The following is a 22661-nucleotide window of genomic DNA, read 5'->3' on the forward strand; positions in this document are numbered from 1 at the left end:
AAAAAAACACTGCTTTAAACAAGTGAAAAATTCAGCCTGCTATAGTTAACATACCACTTGCTTTTTCAGGGATGTGGGCGCATTCCATGACAGTGCAGGATTATCAGGATCTTATTGACCGAGGATGGCGAAGGTATAACTCCTTACTACAAAGATATGTCTACTCTTACTCAGGTTCTTCTCACGATTGAAAAATATTGTCTTCCTTTACAATGTTCTTTTTTTGTTGGGAAGAGGTTTAAGAAGTTTTTATTATATTCTTTTATAGAATAGAAAGGATCTCTCTTAGAGATGTTTATTGGGAAACTTCAGCTTAACGAGCCTGGTGAGCATTCACTAATAAGCTTTAGTAGTCCTTAACATTTGCCACTATAGTTCCACTAATTCTCATGCTCCCTGCAGTGGGCTGAATGTTTATGTTCTTTCTCTATTTCTAGGTATCGCTGGTGTCTCTGTGTGTTCCTCTGTGTGTTCCTTTTTTTTTGACGACACCAGTCAGTTTAGATTAGGGCTCATGGCAACAGCTTTGTTTCAACAGTCACATTCTGAGGTACTGGGAGTTAGGGCTTCACCATATAAATTTTGAGGGGACAAAATGCAGCCCATAAAATCATTATTCTGTTATTAGTGGGGATCTAGAAGGCATGGAAAGGATCAGGTTAGTTTGCGGGTACTTTGTGCTGGTGCATGTCACGGCCAGCTGCGCACATCAGTCAGTGCATCCTGGGCCATTTTCTCTGATTGCCCTTATGGCATTGAGGAGCAGCGGTCAGCGGCGTCACAGAAGGGATTGCAGACGCTGAGGAGATGGTTAGCATTGGAGTGCAGACATAAAGGTTTAGGAAAGGGACTCTGGGTTCTGGTCCCTCGTGTGCCGGCTTTGCAAGATTGTTCCACTTATGAAGAGTTATCAAATCTTAAGAGTGTTTTTACATTTTGATTAGATTTTTGCTCTAATTAATGTGCTCCTGTGCTAATCTCCTTTGGTGCATGTAAGAAATTAACAATTATTTTTTAATTTTAGAAGTGGGAAATACGTGTACAAACCTGTCATGAATCAAACATGCTGTCCTCAGTATACAATAAGGTAAGGATTTTGAGTAATAAAGTGTTTTAAGTATTTGATTAATAGAAATATATGTAAGTGATCTGATAGGAAGATTGTTTATAATTTTTAGTAGAATCTTTTTTTTAAGTGGCAATTTCCATTCTAGGTAGGTGTTGATGGTAAGGAGAAGCAAATGGGTTATTTCTTTTTTACATACTGATATGTACTTGTATGCTAATCTATGGCCTTCATTAATGCATTTCTTCTTCTTCTTTTTTTTTAAAGATTTATTTATTTATTTATACAAGCACTGGGTACAGTCAGAAGCGCGGGAGGGTGAGAGAATTCACCAGAGCCAGAGCAGGGATCAGAACAGGCAGACTGACGAAGAAATACACTGCTGAGGGGAGCAGCGGGTGGCAGGAGAGGACTGCGTGCCATGTGGGACCCTCTCCCGGGGGCTGGGGATCGAACCGCCACTGCAGAGGCTGCGGGCAGCTTCGCAACCCCAGCACTCAACTGTTGCGCCACCCGGGAGGCCCTTCATTAATGCATTTTAATTGGTTTGGGTATAGATAAGAAAAAATAACTATTCAGCTGTTTCATCAGTGGTACCATGGAATATTGGGAAAATAATGGTAAATGCTCAGATTATTTTTAGATGTCAGATTTATGTAGGGTTTAGTTTAGAGCTAAATAGCTTAGGTCTTTGTCCATGCTAGTGTGAAACTTGACACTATTCTAGCAGGCTCTGTAGGAGGAGGAAGAGGGCTGACACTTAATCTGCCACATCTATTTTCTTCATTGTAAGATCTAAATTAAGAAGAGTGTTTTTCCTCTAGAGTGTTTGCTTAACTTTTCATAATTTTTTGGGTTTCCTTGCATCCATCACCCCATCCTAGTATGAGGCTTTTCCTTTTCCTCTGACTCTGAAGAGCTGCCTCCCCTTTGAAGCCTTGGGTAGAGAGTAGGGTAGGCGCTTGTCAGCTTCAGTGGGTTGATACTCCAGGTAGCAAGGTAACACAGTTGTAGCTGTCACTCTGGTGACGAGTTGCTGAGGCTCTCTCCCTACCTAAGTTGCCCTTAACTCTTGTGCTTGGGTTGTAGTCTGTTTTGAGAGCTTGATGAAAGTTATAGACTACTGCAACAAAACAAAAGAATACGAGAGGGAGCATGAAGACAAAAATAAGAGAAGTTATATGTATTCATTTTAGGATGATCACAGATTTCCAAAATCCTGTTGATTCCTGGTTAAGAATTCTTTTTCTTATCTAGCTGGACATAGGATTGGCAGAGCCCAAAGAAAAGAGGCAGGTATCTGGCTCGCTGACACCCTCTCGTTATACAGAGGATAAAATGACCAAGTCCTGAGCTGTCCTTTTTCAGCTTGCTGGTTATGAAGAAGAGCCTTCAACAGAGGCGGAAGTCATTTTCCTCCAGAGAGCAATTTATGATTGGATTATGGCCAGGATTCTGTTGAAATAATTCTGTTGCCCTGAATCCTGAGAATCTATAATCAGAAAAGGCCAATTTCATGAGTTAAAGAGAGAAGAGCATCTATAAGTTATCGAGTGCCTGTTACTTGCAAAGCACTATCTTAAATATATTGCTTTTTTGAAAAAGAACTCAGTTAATTTGGCAAAACAAAGTAATGACTAAATGTGATGTTTTCATTATTTTGCATGGAGTCAGACCTTTCCTGAACTGTTCCTCTCTCCCTAACTTCAGTGCATATGTGTTGATCTTAAGGAATCATTTTGCACATTGACTCTTTTGGTTATTTTACTTTGCTTGCTACAGTAGTTCCAATGAGACCTAATAAGGGCAAGGAAGTTGTGACCTACAGCTTAGCTTCTTGTTAGGTAGACGTTGGCGGCGGACCAGATTGTGAGTATGAATTAGGATGAGCTTCTTTGGCTGTGAGTTGTTGGGTTTTTTTGTTTCTTTGTTTTTGTTTTAGTTTTCATTAGAATTATATATGCACCTAATTTAAAGAATCAAATAGTCCCATCAAACTTACTTTGCTAAGTAGCAGTCCCTGGCACCCCCCCATCCTGTTCCTGTGTGGTCACCTTCAAATCTTTTAAATGATTTCTTTTGGCTTTCCCCACCCTATCTTTAACCTGCTTAGGTAATGATAATACTTAATTCCTCCTGGCCTCTGTCTTGAGTGTCGTCCTGGGGATTCTTTTTGGTTCTTAAGCTGTCCCCTGTGCCCTTTTTCTTGCAATCCTCCGTCATTTCAGTGAAGCACATCTTCTGATAACTCTTGAGGAAAAACATGTAGGAGAGGTAAAAATTTTGAGACTTTGCATGTCTGAAAATATTTTAATTTACTACTCACAACTTAATTTATAGTTTGGGTACGGAGGGGTAGGTTGGAAATCACTCTCCTTTAGAACTTGGAAGGCTTTGCTCCAGCGTTCCTGCCGGGGAGTGGCATTCTGGTTCTTGTTCCTTTGTCCAAAACGTGTTCTTTCTCTTTGGAAGCTTTTTTGTTCTTGATGTTCTGATATTCACAGAGTGCTTGCCTCGTGTCTGCTGTCATTCACTGCGCACAGACTCGAGGGCTGTTCTCTGGGTACAGCTCCCATCATGTCCTTCATGAACTTCAGAGGGACGTTTCTGTGAATTATTTTGTTGATCTTTTCTTTTCATTTTCTTTCTTTAATGTATTTGTCATTTTTCCACACATTGAAACTTTTAGACTGGTCCTCTGCTTTTTCTTTCCTCTTTTTATGTATTTTTTGCTGATCTTTTGAGCTTCATTTTTCAAGTCTTTTGTTTCATTTCTGTTTTCTACCGTATTTTCTTCTGAGAGGGCTTTTGGTTTTTGGGCTTTTTTCTTTTTTTTAAATTCGCATCTGCTGTATGGGTGGTAGCTTAACAGCAAGGAAAGATTTCTCTGAGAATATTTTAATTTTTTTAGGTTCTCTTTTTCCTAGATACTCTACATTCTCCAATTTTCTCTCCCCAGTTTTCAGGGTCCCTGACCCTTCTCAAGAGTCTGGTGACTCAATTTTCCAAGGTCGCTTTGGGAATCCTGTGTACCCCGGGGTCTTGTTTCTGTGGGCTCTAGGCAGAGTAACCTGGCCAGGCTGTTCCACTGGGGGTCCCTTATGATAGCCTGTCAGGTCTGCTCACACTCTGGAGAGAACGTGTCATTTGCTGGTGCTCCAGCTGGATTGGGGAAGTGAGTTGGAGGCCGGCCTGGATTTAAATTTCCTCTTTTCAGTGCAACATCACTGCTTTCAGCTGTGCCTTGAACCCCTCCCCGCCCCCCCCATGTAAAAACCCTACTTTTTACTCTTTCTAAGATTTGCAGTTTTCTGCTGAATCTAAGTAGATTTCATCTGTGAGGGGTGGGGAGTGGGTATGACATCTCTCTGAACCAAAAAAAGGTTTTCCTGGCATTCTGTTTTTAGACTTCCCTTCACTCATATTATCTGACGTACTCGGTCCCAGCAATCCCTAAGATTTTGTGGGGTTATACAGAAAAAATTGGGTAACACTTGGCTTTCCCACTGTTGACTTAGGATTCAACTTTCTTTGATCTTTACCACTTGTCCATCTGCTTTCTGAGTTCCAGCCTTTTCTCACATTCTCTTTTTCTTGGTGGTTTATGTTTTTTCCTTTTAACTGTAGTTTTAATGAGATTTGGGGTGAGAGTTGAGGCTGCTTTAAGCCTTTCCTGACCAAGAACTCTCAGGTGTGTACTTTGCCTTATTTTCTTAGACACTACCTGGGACTGGTTTTACTTCTGAGTTTTGAGTTCACTTTTTTAAATATTTTATTTTGCTCTCCTAGGTGCCGACCATTACAGTTTCAGCCATCAAAATCTCACAAGAAGGTTTTGAAAAAAATGTTGAAATTTCTGGCTAAAGGGGAAATTTCGAGAGGAAATTGTGAGGGTAAGAGATGGGATCTAAAAGCTATTTGCTTTTTTGAATTGTTGCTTTTCCCGAAAATTCTCACTTTCAATCCTTTCCTGTGGTTGGTTGTGCCGTTACTTCATGACAGTGAGCACTGCTCGCACTGCTGCTTCTGCCACCTCTGGCTCCCAAGTCAAGGCTACTGGGAATGTCAAGGCTACAGAGAATGGCTGGCCCGGGAAGAGGATTTTGAACCATTTTAAAGATCAGATTTCATGAAGTGTATCGAGATTTTATTTCTTGAGTTGCTTTGACAGCTCTTATTTTACGTGGTCCCTAATAAGAGCCTATGAAGTAAATAGAAAGTGTTACTATCTTTGGAGAAAAAGCTCCTTAGATGCAATTTATACGATATTGCACAGTGACTTTCAATGTACATATTTTCTGTATTTGAGTCAGGCTTTCCTTCAGTAAATTATTTTACCTGAAATTCTTTTAGATTTTAAATATTTAAATATATTTTAAAGTATTTTACCTGAAATTCTTGATAAATTTTGAGCAAATTTTTTAAAAAGACAATAACAATTAATTCCCTTTGGTTGCGTATACTTTGTTATCTTAGTGTCTTTACTATTTTTTTTTTTAAGTTGTTCTGTTGGCAGTGCCTACCCCATGAGCCTAAGAATCAGGAATGCCACTCACTCTTGGAACTCACTCTCCCTACTGCCATAGGCAATGCCTAATCCTGGGAACCAACCCTCCGCCTTCCCCCTGAATCTTAGCTTGTTCATTCATTTCACATGTGTATTTTGAGTGCCTGCAATGTCCTAGTCCCTATGTTAAGCACATTGGTCAGCAGGACAGTTAAGTTCTTTGCCCTCATGTACAGCCCTTAGTGAACCAGGACTCAGGACAACTTGGAGCAGACTTGGCCGAGCTAGGCACAACATAGCTCAGAAGGTTCAGGGTCTTAGAGGATCGGGGCCAATTGGAGCATTGGAAACATCACAATTTTATGCGGCTTTTATTAGTATTTTCTGTTCCTAATCTTAAAAGTTAAATAGATTTTATTGGTTGGTCAGTGCAAATTTTTTTTCAGTGGCTGGGAATATGTTTTGAGTTAAAAATTAATATGCAGGTCCTCTTTGATACAACGCTATACATTTGCAAATTGATGGTTGACAGTCTTTTTAGGTAGCTGTTGCATTTGGTTCTTTACTTGACTTATGGGCTTTTGCATTATTTATATCTGAAATTTAGTTCATAGGGGTGGTGTACTTATTATGGTGGCAAAAGGCTAAACACCTATAACAAGGAGAGACCAAAATGCAGAGACTGAGGGACAGCAGAAATCTGGCTCTTTCCTCATATTATACTCCTGTGTGGGTGTCCCAGGTCTGCCTGTAGCTTTACTGCCCACCAGCCGTTCTGGAGTTCAGCCTGTGATTTGCAAGGTTGCTCTGGCTTTGAGTGTTCCAGCCAATGAGGAGAAGAAAGGGTGTAACCTCCGGGTCACAAATCTCCTTTAAAACAAGTTAGGCAGAACTGGACATACAGCCTTGGTTATATTCCATTGGCAGGAGAGTGGTCTCAGCTTGTGGCAGAGCGTCCCCCTCTGTTGCTTTGGAAGCCAGGAGACTGGATTGGTGGACACACAGTCATTTCTTCCACTTGACATTGATGAAGGGGGCATTTTTCCCAGTATGTTTCTTTTTTTTTCTTTTTTAGATTTATTTATGTATTTATACAAGCACTGGGTATAATCAGAAGCGCGGGAAGGTGAGAGAATTCACCAGAGCCAGAGCGGGGAACAGAACAGGCAAATGGATGAAATACACTGCCGAGGGGAGCGGCGGGCAGCAGGAGAGGTCTGCGCTCCATGTGGGACCCTCGCTGGTGGCGGGGGATCGAACCGGCGCTGCAGAGGCTGCGGGCAGCTTCGCAGCCCAGTGCTCAACCGCTCCGCCACCAGGGGAGGCCCACCATTATGTGTCTTAACTGTGTCACTTAACCTGGCTGGTGAACTTTGACTTGTTTTGATTTATAGACGAGCCCATGGAGCCCACTGCTGAAGACGCTGTTGCTGGTGACTTTGCATTAATAAATAAATTGGATATACAGTGTGACCTAAAAACACTCAGCGATGACCTCAAAGAGAGCTTACAGAGTGAAGAGAAGAAGAAAGGCAAAAGCTCCAAGAAGGAAGAATCTAATGAGTTAATTCAGTCAGAAGATATAAAAGAGAAATTGGGCTCTGGCGAACCATCACCTTCAGTTAAAGTGCATGCAGTCCCTAAGCCAGGTGTGAGCATTTGCTGTTAGGCCCTATTGAAGTCATAGTAAATGATTCTTTTTTTTTTTTTTTTTGTGCCTAAGATATAGTATAATAATATAGTATAATAATATAGTATAATAATATAGTATATGTAATAATAATAATAACATTATTATTAATATATAGTATAATAATCCCCATATAGTATAATAATCCCTTCCTCCCCCAACTTAAAAAAAAAGATTACTCATGAAATCTCTAATATAGATCCCTGTTTTATATGACTTATTTCCTGAACTAAGACAATAGGTCTTAGTTTTTTTGAAAGTGCTGAATGTTTCAAAAATTTGAAATAATAGTCGTATTGTCCCCTAGTACAGACATTTTAAAAGAGTTCTATTTCATCTTACTGCTGTAGGGCTCTAGAGATTGGAGAGTCAAAGTTCTATCAGTGACAAAGGTCTAGTGCTAGATGTTTTTATTCTTGCTCGGGAGACAAAGTAAGCTTGGTGAGTGGTTCTTTCAGGGCCACTGTGTCTGGGTACCTCACTTTTAGGGCTGATATCTGTGGCTACCCAACGCCTGAATCCATCAGATCCATCAATCCATCATTTTCATTGACTGACAGGAATACTTCCACAGAAGGAGCCTTCCCTCATTTGTTTATTTCCCATAAGAACTCACCACTATTGCCACTGACTTATATACAGTTGGAATTACTACTTTTAACAATGTATAATAACAAAATCCATAACATTTCTAAAGCATTTTTAATGACCAAACTATTTTGTTGCTTAGCTGTTTAAAAAGTTATGCCAGTCTGTAGTTGGGCATTTAGATTATTTTGAGGTTTTCTTTTGTGTTTGTTATTTGCCTCCACCTCATGATTTTCTCCAGATAGATTCTTTGAATGACTTAGCAGAGTGAAGACATTCACTAAAATTTGTTGTTTATAATAGTTATAATTTGTGTATTTTAAATAAGTATCAGATATTTGCTCTCTTGATCAAAGCAAACTGTTTGGCTAGAGCCAAACTAATGTGACCGCCTCAGGAGGAGAATATTTTTAACTCAGCTAGGATATTTTTTCATACAAAATCCCACCAGTGTATGTTATGGGATCAGAGCTCACTTACTCACCTGGCTCCTGAGTATTTGTCTGTCACTGCTTTCAGAGAATTGTCCCTTAAAAATGGGCTTGAGACAACAGTGACCTGAAGTGGAAGATGTTTGATGATGTCCTTTTTGCATACAAAGGCAGAGAAATAAATTAATATTTTTCAATAAATATTTTTTGCAATGAGAGCTGCAGCAAAAGTTTCTATGGTAATTTAAAGGGAGGACTTAAAGATCAACTTAGACCCCCTGCACCAGGATCCTCTGAAACATTTCACCCAAAGCCAGCCTAGCACTTGAAACTCTTTGGACTTAATCTATAGAGTCTTTGAGACTTTTGGGAAAAAAAAATAATATTTTGAAATTCTTCTTAGGCAAAGGGGCGGATTTGAGTAAGCCTCCATGTCGGAAAGCAAAGGAAATCCGGAAAGAAAGGAAAAGGTTAAAACTCATGCAGCAGAATCCAGGCGGAGGACCAGAGGATTGCCAGGCTCAGCGAGGACCACCACCTTTGTGCCCACCAAAGGCTAAATCCAATCAGCCCAAATCGCTTGAAGATTTAATTTTTGAATCTTTACCAGTGAATGCATCGCACAAGTTAGAGGTATCTTGGAGGGTGGTGTTTTGTTTGTTTTTTGTTGAGCGTGTTGTTTATTATTATTTTAGTCTTTTTGATCAGATGATGCGTTGCTATTTAAATAATGGGAAAATACAGTATTGGAATGGAGTAGCATTTGTAGATATTAACTGAGTTATGCTACTTAAGAGAAACTTAAAATTAAAAAATAGGCATTTGACTGCTCAAGTTTCAAACATCTTTAGTTTTAGCATGTTTTTATGTAAGATACTCTGACTTTTTATATTTCTTGAAATATTTAAAGCAAAAAAGAAAATTTACTGTTTTAAAGACTATTTTTGACAGTTTTGATTTAGACAGTGAAAGAATAGATCATAACAGGCAAATCATTTTATCTATTCTAATAATATGATTTTGATTAAGGCGGCAAATGGTATTATTTTGGCTGCTGGTGCAAACCAGCAGTTGGCAATAACTAGTACTAAATTTGCACTACTGTAACCTTTTCTTCAGTTTCCCAAACCAGTTAGCAAAATTGTGATTCCCAAATTGATTCATATTTCCAGAGTAAATCTAGATTTTTCAGTATTAGTTTGATATTTATAAAATGCTTTCCTAAAACATTAGCCCTAGTCATTTTATCATGTTCTCATACCTGATTAGTAACTGGTCAGCCTTTGAATTTATAGCTTAATATCGTAAGAATATCACTTATCACTAAAGGCCTGATTTTAAAAAATTAACTTGGATGAGGTTTAAGGTCTAGGACAGTGTAAATTTTCAAACCTAAGTTTTAACAACTTGACACTTATAATTCCTTGGCCACTATGATTTTGAAAATGAGTTTCTCATTCCAAAATTTTCAAGAGAATTGAACATACTACATAAAATATTTTTTTGAGTAGTTTTATCTTTTGATCATACATCGTGCTGTATTCACGGCACCACGCACCAGGGAATCAGCTTCTGCTTTTTCAATTACTGACACTCAGGGTAGATGGACATTTGGGATCCCCCGGGTGTCACTCTTTCTTTTTTTTTTTTCTTTTTCACATGTGGGAGCCAATCTCTGATGTGGAAAAAGGCTAGAGAAAGATCGCTTTGTCATCCAGCCTTTACCAGCTCCTATGCAATATCTGTGGCAGAATCAGGCCCATTTGAAAACTTAACAAATGTGCCAGAATGAAAACCACCACAGGGGTGTCACTCTTTCTTTACAGAATTGCTTCTCATGGCACACATGAAGAATTTCCAGTTATATCTTTTTATTGTATTTCATTTGATTTTCTGTTTTATTGTTCTGTTTTGCTAACACATTTTAACTGGAGTAAATAATGTTAAAATCAATGTTAGCCATTACTGTGTGCAATTACTGTTTTGAACTCATTCACATTTTACCTGTGAGCAAACTTAAGGTATACTGAGTTCACTTGTTTACATGACCAAGATGGAGACTATCTTGATCAACATTTGAGTACAGGAAATTCTCACATTGTGAGAATTGTTGTTTTATGCTCGTAAAAATAAAATAAGTTGTAAGTTGAGAGTTAGCAGCAATGCTTGAAAGAGGGTTCAAGAACTATTTTACATTTTAAGTCTTCCTGGATGATGGACCGAAGGTGAGTTGTATACAGCTATGATTAAAGAATACTCATTGGCATTTGGTGTCGTGAGTGCCGGAAGTGTTATGCCATTGCACAGGAGAGCGGGCTTGGTTCAGTTATTGAGCTGAATCTTAGAATTAGACAGGGCCCTTTACCTTCTTGATGTGTCTATAATTTGGAGAAGTAGCTTTTTTTCCCCCATTACTTACTAACTGGTTGATTTTTAATGTTAAAGTACTATTATCCATGTATGCTTTAATATTTGTGTTGAAATTTTGGTTCTTGTTGGGTGGGTGTAACTGTTAATGAATAAATCTGTGAAATGAGTAAATGAATTAATGAGCATTGTTTTTTAACTCCTTCTGAAGGTGAGGGTGGTGAGATCATCTCCACCAAGTTCTCAGTTCAAAGCCACGTTTCAGGAGTCTTTCCAGGTCTATAAACGTTACCAGATGGTTGTTCACAAGGACCCACCTGATAAGCCAACTGTGAGCCAGGTCAGGAGGCCATGTGTAATTTTTTTTGCGCAGATGATATCCACTTGATATCATTGTATGAATTCTTGGTATGTTTGTGGTACATTTTATTTATATTGAAATTGCAGCGTATCTGCAAGGAGAGAGGGTTCTGAGGGGATGGACTTTCTGAAAGTGCAGATTTTCCCTAGGGCCACGTTCAGTGCCATTCATATGTAATTTCAAAGTGCAAAGTAACACCTAAAATAAATGATCTCTATTTAATGGCATTACGTTTGGCTGCCTTTATCTAGAAGTAATAGAGTTAAAATATTTACGGTGAAAGAACAAAAAAAAATATTTTTATAGTAGGCATATTTTACACAGCCTGTTCATATACTTTATTCAGACATCATGTGTAGAAAGCTAAGTTCCTCTGTGTTGATGGACTCTCCACATGCAACTGAGTGGGACTAGGAAAGGAAGATAGGAGAATGACTCCTAGAGCCCCTCATGCACTTATAAACTTACACATCAGCTTAACCAAGAAAAATCCTGAAGAGGGAAAGCTTAAAATACCTAATAAGAGTAGAGGTGACAGAAGTAGTGACCGTTGCCATTGGCAGCAGTACTGGCACTAGTGAGCTGGGGCAAGTGCTAGAGAAAACTCCAAAATAAAGCAAAATAAATTGTGTTGACCCCAACGAGTTAAATTTTCATCAATATTAGTATAAAATCAGCGCTCAGGCTCTGCCAGTCAATCTATTCCAGGGTCTATCTGATTCATGAAAAGTCCCAGCGCTGAGCTTTGGAAGCGGATTTGCGGAGATCTTACTCTAGCCTCACCTTCAGAAGCACATCGTCAGGTAGAGGTGTTTCAATAGCGTTTGCTTCTATTTTCCTTGCTCTGAAGGTGAGGTTAGTACCTGTCTCCTTTGAGGACCCAGAGTTCAAGTCGTCCTTCAGCCAGTCATTTTCTTTATATGTCAAGTATCAAATGGCCATACACCAGGATCCGCCTGATGAATGTGGGAAGACTGAGGTACCTTTCATTACATGTTTTATCTTCTTATGCCATTTTCTTACCTGTTAAGTAGGTCTTTTCCATGTAAATTGTTGAACTTTTGTCAATGAGTCATGCCTGTGGTTTCCCAAGTTCTGGGATGCACTTTATCCACTGGAAAGGAAAATCTAAAATTATGAGACTAAATAGATGAACCTAGAAGGCACACCAGCTTCCGGGCTAGGAATGGGAAGGTGCAAATAAGGACCAGATGTTGAATGATGTTTGTGAATCACTGCTAGTTTTCTGATGTCTGATGACTTTGTATCTTGTTTGAAGCACCTCTTGTTTTTCAGAGATGTATGCCCAAGAATTTAGGAATAAAATCTCATGATATATAATGTAAGTTGAAATAATTCACACGTGGGGGTGCCTTTCTCCACAGGATGTGTAGCAAACTTTGGCTTTTTTGACAGTGTGTGAGAAATGTATCCCTGGTTAGTTTTTATTTATTTATCTGAAGAAATAAAATTGGTTCGGTCACAAATGACTTGTTTATGTAGATGATCCAGCAGAATCTACAAGAAGCTGCTAGAACTCTAACTAGAGTTGAGCTGGGGGGCAGGACATCACACCAGTATACAAAAGTCAGCTGTATTTCTACATGTGAACAACAGGGAGTTGGAGATTGAAATGAAAACTACCATTTACAGTAACATCAAGAATATGAAATCCTTAGGAATAAATACGATGAAAGATGTGCAGGGTCTGAATGCTGACCGTTATGAAACACTGCTGAGAGAAAGAAGACTGATGCGGGTGCAGAGGAATCCTGTACCCTTGGGGAGCTTCTAGGCTGGCAAATAACCAAATAAGCATCACACAGATTGAGAAGAGAAAAAGCCACATAGAAGGGTGATAATAATGTGTACCTCCTGCAGGCGTGGGGAAGGCCCAGCATGCCCGAGTCACTCACCCAGGTGTCGGATGCCATCTTAGCTAGGACCTTAGCTTAGCTGGGACCGGGAGGTTGGGGAAGAGAGAGGGACCTCAGTCAGGGAACACAAAAGTCGTTCTGTCTTCCCCACAGAAAAAAGAGGAGGTGGGATTATGTCTTTGAGAAATGGATTCATACAGAGTGAAGTTCAGATATAAATGTCCAAGACACCTTCCATCCAGCTTTCAGTTTCTGCTCATACCACACAGATTTTTCCCTTTTACTAAGAGGATGTTAGGAAGAAGAGTCTTATTTTGGATAGCTTCTGTGATCATAGGCAGAAAAGCTTGTTTTGTATTCCTGCTTCATACAATTTTCTGAAACAGGCAAGAAAGATTGAAGGCAACAGAAATGTGAAGAGGAATCAGCAGTAGCACCCACGGGAGGATGCAAGTGATGGTGCTGCCGGTACCCCTATAACCGGGGGTCACTAACAGTGCACCATGACCTTAAAAAATTCTCTAACAAAGGGTCTTTAATGACTCAACATTATTCTCAGTGGGAATGAGACTCTCTCCTGTTAAATCTAGTGACTGAATCCAGGCAGTTGTCTTGATAAAATATTTAAGCAGTGGGCCTCCCCTGGTGGCGCCGCGGTTGAGTGCTGGGCTGCGAGGCTGCCCACAGCCTCTGCAGCGCCGGTTCGTTCCCCGGCCGCCGGTGAGGGTCCCCCCCGTTCCCCCCCCCACAATTTAAGCAGCAAGAAATTAAGCCTTGGCCAGTAGCTCCGTTGGAGGAGTTCTCCATGCACTGAAAATGTGGGCTTACAAGATGCCCCTGTTTCCTCTCACTGGAGGGTGAGCATAGGGTGTGGTTTTATGTCCATATGTGTGCATCTGTAATTCCACATTTGTATTATTATAGAATTAAAAGAAATTTGACTTAATTTTAGGGGATTATATATGCCTATCCCTCTTTTCCCCGATGCGTGTAGTGCGCAGGGAGAGACAGGAAGCCTGCTCGTTCTGTGGCCGCCTTGGGCCGTAGCCCGTGTCCCGCTGGGAGGGCCCCTGGTGGCATCGTTGCTAGCTACCCCCTTCGTTGCCGAAGACCCCGGGTCTGGCTGAGGGTTGGGCAGCGGCTGCCCTTGGGTTGTGACTCCTCTGACTATTCTTCTCCCAGTGTTGACTGGAACCCCTCTTGAACTGCTTGTGCCACGGCTTTGCTGTCTGCCGTGGACACCTGCCTGCTTTTACTAGGTTCCCAGAACGTCTATCTGGGCAAGGACATCCTTTTCTGAGTGTGCCGCCCCCTGTCTAGTGAACAGAGCAGGTTCTCAGGCTTCGTGCCAAGCTTTGCATGTTTCCCCTTCCTGCTGTGCCCCATGTTCAGGAGTTAGCGGCAGGCAACGCAGGAGCGGGACCGGAGCACGAGGGCCACTTTCTGGCCTAGGTTCCAGAGCACGTCATCTCGCTGAAAGCCAAGTGTGGGCAACACGGTGTTCTGGATCCACAGGTGAAACGGGGGGAGGTGGGGCTCTGGGCCAGGCACCCCGCAAATGTCATCAGGGCAGTTTTTCTGCTTGTAGAGAATTCACAGCGTTAATTACTGTGCTTTTTGAAAGAAATCTTTTTTGTTTTTTTAAAGATTTATTTATTTAGGCATACAAGAGCTGGGGTACAGGCCAGAGATGTAGGGGATCAGAGGATTCACCAGAGACAGAGTGGGGAACAGAACAGGCAGACTGATGAAATACACTGCTGAGGGGAGCAGCGGGCGAGACAGGAGAGGTCTGCTGAGAGGCCAGCAAGAGATCGAACTCGTGCTGCAGAGTCTGAGGATTGCTTCATAGTGCGGTGCTTTAACCCCTTGTGCCACCAGGGAGGCCCCTGTTTTTGAAAGAAATCTTTAGATGGCTTTTACAAAAATTAATACACTTAATTTTGGAAAGCAGGTTTAGATTTTTCAAGATATTTAAGAAGTTTTTTAAAAGGCTTTTTTTTTTTTTAAATAAAGATTTATTTATTTATACAAGCACTGGGTACAGTCAGAAGTGCGGGAGGGCGAGAGAATTCACCAGAGCCAGAGCAGGCAGACTGACGAAATACACTGCTGAGGGGAGCAGCCTGCAGCAGGAGAGGTCTGTCGCGCCATGTGGGATCCTCGCCCAGCAGCCTGGGATTGAACTGGCGCTGCAGAGGCTGCGGGCAGCTTCGCAACCCAGCGTTTAACTGCTGCAGAGGCCCTAAAAGGCTTTTTTGAAAGAAGTTCATATATTATTTGAGACATATCCTTGGGATGAAGTAAATCTGAACTGTGTATTTTTACTTTATATGTATGTATTTATGTGTTTTATTCTAAAATAAATATGTTGTATATATTTTATGTTTAAATGTGTCTCAAAAACTTTAAAATTGAGGATTTCCAGCGTTCGTGGGGACGGCCCCGTGAGCCCCGAGTGCCCATTGCTCGGCGTGAGTGCTGTCCACGCGTCGTCACGTCTTATTTTTCTTTGCTGTTCTTTGTTTTTTGGAGTATCTACAAACAAGTCCCTGATATTACGCCCACTAGGATTCCATTAGGTCACCCTGAGGCTATTCCGTCTGCCGTGCTTTCCCAGACAGCACTCTCTTCTAAATTAGTTCAGAGAAGTTTCTAGGAGAGACCCACATATAAGGGAATATTCACTTCCCCGCGGCACTTTCTTTGGGAAGACATCTCACTTTCAGGCCTCCCGGCGGGGGTCCCTGTGGTGAAGAGGGCTCACCCAGGTGCTGCTTCTGACCCCGGGGAATGAAGGTGGCAGAAGCCGTGGTCGTTGTCTCCTGCAGCCACCAGGTGGCGCTCCAGCCCAGGGCAGCGTTGCTCCTGGCGCCTCCCCAGTGGCCATGGGGCGATGTCACTGCTCTTTCCCAGTAGCCTTGGAAGGAGGGATGCGCGATTTTTTTCCCTCCATATTTTAGAAGAAATTTGCATAGAGGTCTTGAATCTGATAATTGCAGTGATTCTTTGCTTGTTAAACATTTAAATATTTTCTGGAACGTAACCTTAGAGACGCTTTTAGCTTCATTTCTCCCTCTTCACAGTCTTGCTCTGTGTACATGAATAGTTCATATTTAGAAAATTATTCACTGCATCAGAAGGACATTTTCCTTCGATAATGTGAAGAAGTAAAGAGGGAAGACATGAAAATTGTGCAAAGAAACCAGACAAGTGTGTATAGGGAAAAACTCTTTTATAGATAATTCTGGCATATAATTAATGGAATTTGAATGATGTCAAGATTTGAGCATTTTGAAATTTTGTGGGCTTTTTTTCTTTTATATATGTTTGTAAGTCCAGGGCTAACTTACTTGAATAAAGTAGAGGGCTTTGGCAGCCATGTATAATTTAATCAAAAGAAACACATTTTTCGAGCATCCCTCTAAGTCAGGGCACTTTTGTATTTTGTTTATCTTAAGCTGCATGACAAGATATGTGTTGTTAATGGTAGTTAAATTACAAGGGCTTTTGAATCATTTGCTTAAAATAAGTCAGAGTAGAGGCACGATGGTCTCCCCAGCAGTGTTAATGTGGGGGAGAGATGCATAGAGTAGAGTTAAAGTCTGCTCTGGCAACATTTTTCCTTTAAAGAGTCTTTTGGTCAGTAATTTCCAAAATTTGTCTGAGGTCATGAAAGAACCTCAGTGATAATATAGATGAACTTCTCTTATTTAGAGAATTAATTTTCCCAAAATAACGTGTGTGGTTAGCTCAGAGCAGTGTCTGCAGGTTTCACTGCTCTTTAGACATAGCGTTACCGCAGGAACAAGTTAAAGTGGGCCTAAACAATTACTGTAGAATGTCGGCGAATGAAATGTTCAACCTGAGCTAATTTTCTGCATAACCCAGACACCTTTATGGCTAAGTTTTATATACTCGAGCCACTTACAGTGACATTCTTTCCCCACTGGTGCTGTGTTCCTCCTGCCTTCTCTCACCTGCCCGTGAGGAATGGCTCTCGTGCCCCCTTAGGAGTGTCCTCCCCTTGCAGTGACTCAGTTGCTGCACACCCCAGACTGCTCTGCCTTCATCCTCTTCCTTTCTCTTTTTGTGGTCATTTCTGGCCCTTCGTCTGGTCTCATTATTCTTTCTCTGTCTAATTTGCGGTTTTGAAACATTTATTGAGCACATCCTGGGTTTGGGAGGCATTTGGTAGTTAGCCAGGTAGTGCACTGGTCGGTGAAGGAGCAGGTGAAGTGGCAGAAGAGCCCTTGCTCTTGTGGTGTGAGCTCTCTGGGGAGGTGGGGCAGGGCCAGTGCCAGACGCTGGCAGCGAGCACGACACGCTGGTCAGTCACAGTGGCTGAGCAGCCGGTGACCATGTGGGAATAGGGGCGTGGGTATGAGGGAGACGTGGATGTATTGGTTATGGACTTGGAAACCAGATTGTCACATTATTGTTAGTAAAGTAGCAATCAAGAGGAAAATGGGGAGAGGAACTTGAGGGTCCACCTGTGAGTTGGGGTGTAAGCTCTAGGAAGTGCCTTTTTTGAGTCTTCATTTCCACCAAAGACTGGGGCCTTGCCTTTGTTTGAGTGTCTAGATTCTGGAGTAACTTGATAATTGTCCTCTGGTTGAGGTTTAACTTAATATAAATACAGTAACTATTATAGTTAACATGCGTATGTTTTTCCCTGAAGGCTGAGGAATGAGACAGAGAGTCAGAATGTTGGGTGTCAGATGATGTGTTTGCCCTGAAATGGATCATGACTCTTGACTGCCTACCTGCCTGGAACAAACGTGAATTACCGATGAATTCCAGGGGGTACAGGCGTGAGGGCGCTGCCATACCCCACGTGCTAGTCGCGTGTGCAGTTCCGTTCATTTGGGCAGTAAGAGCGATAGCACGGAGATAGATAGAACGCCCATCAGACACCCCTTAAATAAGTTTTCACTTCCCCACTTAACACCCACGAGACTGAGCAGGCTCCTGGGCCCTCTGTTCTCTCCACTTCAGGTTGGGGGCGGGGGATAGCCCAACAGGATGTGTAATGAGGATGAAGGAAGGTCATGCTCAATTGACTAGCCTGACGCGATTTGCTGGGACACGGACTTAGCCCTTGCGAGTCTCGGGGTGCACAGTTGATGCTTCCACCTGTCCGGCCTGCACTTGCAAATGGAATCCTATTTTTCCTTGATTACATGTTTTCAATTTACTATTAAATTAGAATTAGCCCTTTTAAAGGAAAAAATATTCTTGCATGTTGTTTCATGTAATTTTAGTCTTTAAAATCCTACTCTACCACATAAAACCTGTGAAAGGTATCCTCTGGTGAGGATTTATTTATATGTGTATTTCTTTTTTTTTTTTTTTTAATTTTCTAGAGGCATGTCTTATTTATTTATTTATTATTTGTTTGTTTTGGTTTATACATGCACTGGGTACAGTCAGAAGCGCGGGAGGGTGAGAGAATTCACCAGAGCCAGAGTGGGGAGCAGAGCAGGCAGAAGGACCGAAGTACACTGCTGAGGGGAGCAGCGGGCGGCAGGAGAGGTCTGCGCACCATGTGGGACCCTCCTCTGGTGGCCGGGGAGCAGCCGGGGATCGAGCCGGCGCCGCAGAGGCCGTGGGCAGCTTCGCAACCCAGCGCTCAACCGCTGCGCCACCGGGGAGGCCCTATATGTGTATTTCTTAATTGCTTTACTTAGAAGTAGAGACAGAGGGGACTCTGTGTTTCTGTTCTTTTGCTCCGGTGATAGCTTTCCTGGCTAACTCTCAGAGTCGATCTCTCCTTCTGAAAATAAGCGGCATCACACAGTATAATCTGCAGCACTTCTGTGCCCCTGCACTGCTCTCCAGGGATGTGCCGAGGGCAGAACCGCTCGCCTGTGGGGTGGGTGGGTGGGTACCTGCGGATTTTCGCCCGGCAAGTGAGCAGCTGAGCTGACTGGTAAGAAATAGCCTTTGTTGCCAAGTGGAAAACTACCCAGATAGAAAAGTGTTTTTGAAACTTGTGATGTGAAGCAGAAGGAAAATCCAAATGATGGCAAAAGCTCTTGACAGTTGTCTTCTGTAATAAGTAAAAGCTGCTTTCAATTTCCTGAGTGTTGAGAAATTTACCTAGAATGAGTTAAGCACATTTTAGTGAGTGCAAAGCTCGTGTGATAGGAATGATCTTGCTGTGAGTTGCCGTTTGTCTTCGGTTTTTGTATTTTGGGTCTGCTTTCCCCATTAAATCTGAGGAGCCGCAAGTTTTATGACTCCTGCTAACAACTTGACAGGTGAACCCTACTGCCTATTGATGACTAGTCTAAACAAGGGAAGTTTGTGTTTTTGCTGTGGTAATTCATTTTATATGCCAAATAATTGTAGCTGACTGCTCACGTGATTAAAAAGCAGCTGACTTTTTTTTTTTTTTAATAGTTAAATTTTCTGTGACATCATTCTAGAAATAGCTCAACATTTTATACTGAGAATGCTTCCCATTTTTCCTGGGCTGTTGGAGGTGGACGTTCATGCTATTCCGTTACTTGTGTAAACGTTAATGCCTCCCCTGTTCCCGTCCTGTGGTGGATCCTGGGCGTGCAGAGATGTGTGGGCACGGGCCTTTGCACGTTTTAGCTAACAAAGTGAATTTCAAAATATATTTAGCAAACTTCTTTTCATTGATTTGTGTTAATGTTAAAGTGCTAATAAAGTTATTGGAAATACATGCACCTGGCATAATGTGGAGATACTTGCTCTTGCAGTCAGCTCTTCTGGCAAGTGTGTAGGCAGTGCCTGGAACCATTACTGTGTTTGTTAATGTAATCAAGTGTTAGTTTTTAATAATAATTAAGTTATTGATATATTCTGTTATTATTTTGACCAGGGGACTTTTAAAATTAAAAGGTTTTAAAATTAAAAACCCCCTGGTCAAAATATGTGCTAAGATGACACAGGCCCAGCAGAAGTGTTTTTGCCACCAGCTTATATATGCGGGTGACCCGCAGGGTAGCAGTGAGGAGGCTGGAATCCCACTTCAACAAATAGGTACACCTTGTCTCTATTCCATGGTTTAGAAAAAAATTGTGGCTTATATTTGCCAAAATTGCCATTCATTGTTCCTTTTTCTTTCAAATGTAGAAATTATTAAGCAGGAATGGATGTTTCAGAGACATAGAAACTTAAGTTGCATAAATGTTGGATATTTTACATTACAAAAGAATTGATTATATTTTTACTGGGATATTTTGACAAAATTAGTGTGTGTTCTTGCCTCTCTTCCCACCTCCAATAATTGGTATAATTAATGACAAGTCTTGAAAAAAGAATTTGGTAATCATAACTGACAGGATATTTAGCTGCAATTTTGTGTGCTTGGAAAATTTAGAACTGTTAATTGCTTCTCTGGAAGGAGCCAGAGATGAGACAGGCCGCCGGCACTGCAGGGTCGGGCCTGGGGAGCTAGAGGGAGCAGCCTGGTGGGGGGAAGGGCGCTGGGCAGCAGGGCATCAGAGGCCCCAGATTTAAACAGTGGGGCTGGTGCCTTTAGTGCCTGGATTCTAAAAACAGAACATGATCTTTAAGCTTTTAAAATATGTATGTTAAATAATAAACCAATTATTAGGATAAATGGCAAAGTTTTGTGAATTAAATTTTATGAATGTATCAAATAAATTATTGTTATTGACAGGGAACTTACCTGTTTAAGTTTGAAAAGCCAAATATCAAACAAATTTTCAACTGTATTAAACCCAATTAAATGAAATCTGATATTTCCTACTAGTCATCTTTAAAATACACAGAGACTATAGCCGTGTTTACCACCAGTTGTCTCTAAATGATGAAGTGTATTCCTACCTGCGATATCAGTGAGCTAATTTTGTAAACTATATTAAATTCTTTATTTTGTCAACATTATGCCTAAATATCTAAAATAGGATCTTTCTCTTACACATGTTAAATATTCCCATTAAGTGGTATTTTTGGCCACATTCACACAGCCATGGCCATATTTTTTTTTTTTTCTGGGGCTGGAAATTACTGTAGATTTTATTTTTTAGAACAGTTTCATATTCACAACAAAGTTGAACCCTTTTTTATACTGATCAGACATTATGGTGGTATTTGTTAAAAGATGATAATTTCTCCTCTCAGTGTCAGCACATATACAAGTATATTTTGTAATTATGTCTGCTTTTTGTAGTTCTTTTTAAAAACATTGCTATTTGTACTGTGTGTATGTAACTTCAGTATGAGATAACTTGGTAAGTGAATAGCAGTGGGTTTTTCTGGTGCACTAATGAAGAAGCAGCATTTTTGGAACCTTTTTTATATCCTGTGAGTAGGAGAGTGAATGTGTGTCTTGTGATTTGTTATTCTGTTTTTACTGCTTTGGGGATTGAGAACTTTTGTATATGCGTTTCATGTTTTGCAGCTTCAAACGGGGCAAGAATTTTTCGGTCTATTTTGAAAAGCTGTGCCAGGAATGTTTCATAAACACATGACAGAGGTGTATGCAGGTTCCTGGAGCTTCAAGGAGACATTCGTTTTCTTTGAGAAGTTTATGTGCTTCTCTGTATCATAATTTAAATAACTTCCATTCTAATTGATGCATCAATTACTAGTGAACCAGAGCTACTAAAGCATACTGTGTGATAGAGTTAACATGCACTTGTTGGGGGAAAGCATAGAAAACTGCAATAGCGCATTTCTCATTTTATTTAATTAATTAATTTATTTAAAGAATAGATTTCGTCGTGTTTTTTTTTTTTTTTTTTTTCAAGATCCACTTCATTTTTATGCATACGAGAGCTGGGGCACAGGCCAGAAGTGCCAGGGGGTAGGGGGGGTAAGGTGAGAGGACTCACCAGGGACTGAGTGGGAAACAGAATAGGCAGACCTACTGAAACATACTGCTGAGGGGAGCAGCAGGCGAGCCAGGAGAGGCCCGCTGCTCCATGTCGGTCCCTCCCTGGCCAGGGACCGAACTTGTGCATGCAGTGGCCTCAGCCAGCCTCCCAACCCCCTGCACCACCAGGGAGGCCGCATTTCTCATTTTAAATAGACACTCACCATGCCTCCTTTTTCTCCACTGTTAGGACTGGCCAGTTTTCCAGCTAGCATTGTTTGCTCTTTCTTGGAAGGGAAGGGATAGTCTTCTGTTGGACTCCTTTAGAAAGAATCTGAAACCACAAAAGTTGCACTTTGAATATTAATAGAATTATTTGTTTCAAATCAGCATTATACAAATTTTTAATTTTGGCATATCTTGCACTTTCAGAAAGTTCTCTTAATAGTTCGTATAATTGAGTATATTTAACAAAAATTTTTATGGTCTTTATTCTAGTGTACTCTTTCTAGGTGGTGTTAGTTAATTATGTGACTTTGGTATGTACTAGTTATATTTTAGGAATGTGTTTGCTTTAGGTTGGGGGGAGGAAGTGTCTGATAAAACTTTTTTTATGGGAAACTTAAAGTATTCACATAGTAGAGAGACCCCTATATTGAATCATGTATCCATCTCCTGTCTTCACTAGTTTAATGCATTGCTCGTCTTGTTTTATATGTACACTCCTCTCGTTCTCCTCATTACTTCCCGTCCAGCTCCCCAGTGATTTGAAGGAAATCCCAGACATCATGTAATTTCATTGAGAGGTATTTCAGTGTGTATCTATAAAAGAAAATCAAGTTATCTGTATTCCCTGTGAGTTCTAGCTAGCTTTGTTGTGAAGAGGAAGTCCAAGACAGCTTGGAAACAGGCCTGCACTTACATTTTTTTATTGTAGTGAATTTGCATTTAGAAAGATC

The 22661-nt window shown here is 41.0% G+C and overlaps 1 protein-coding gene and 1 non-coding gene across 11 annotated transcripts in view; one reads left to right on the forward strand and one right to left on the reverse strand.

Moving 5' to 3' along the window:
• ATE1 (arginyltransferase 1) overlaps positions 1 to 22661 on the forward strand; it is a 101569-nt gene that overhangs the window by 2598 nt on the left and 76310 nt on the right. For 5 of the 10 annotated variants that reach the window (XM_037497277.2, XM_037497276.2, XM_054690616.1 and 2 more), the window contains exons 2-8: positions 70 to 133; positions 1025 to 1087; positions 4856 to 4959; positions 6968 to 7222; positions 8686 to 8915; positions 10861 to 10989; positions 11861 to 11989. In XM_037497277.2, the coding sequence (XP_037353174.1) occupies positions 70 to 133; positions 1025 to 1087; positions 4856 to 4959; positions 6968 to 7222; positions 8686 to 8915; positions 10861 to 10989; positions 11861 to 11989 (974 nt within the window). Of the gene's footprint in view, positions 1 to 69; positions 134 to 1024; positions 1088 to 3479; positions 4758 to 4855; positions 4960 to 6967; positions 7223 to 8685; positions 8916 to 10860; positions 10990 to 11860; positions 11990 to 22661 lie in introns of those variants that run through there. The other 5 variants (XM_037497281.2, XM_037497279.2, XM_037497282.2 and 2 more) reach the window with 3 other exon arrangements.
• LOC119234968 (small nucleolar RNA SNORA12) lies at positions 9940 to 10088 on the reverse strand. The gene has a single exon (XR_005122739.1). It is a non-coding gene; the product is annotated as a small nucleolar RNA SNORA12 (small nucleolar RNA).

The sequence above is a fragment of the Talpa occidentalis genome, unplaced genomic scaffold (assembly GCF_014898055.3).
Source record: "Talpa occidentalis isolate TD23 unplaced genomic scaffold, MPIMG_talOcc4v2.1 talOcc4.8, whole genome shotgun sequence".
Classification (NCBI taxonomy): domain Eukaryota; kingdom Metazoa; phylum Chordata; class Mammalia; order Eulipotyphla; family Talpidae; genus Talpa; species Talpa occidentalis.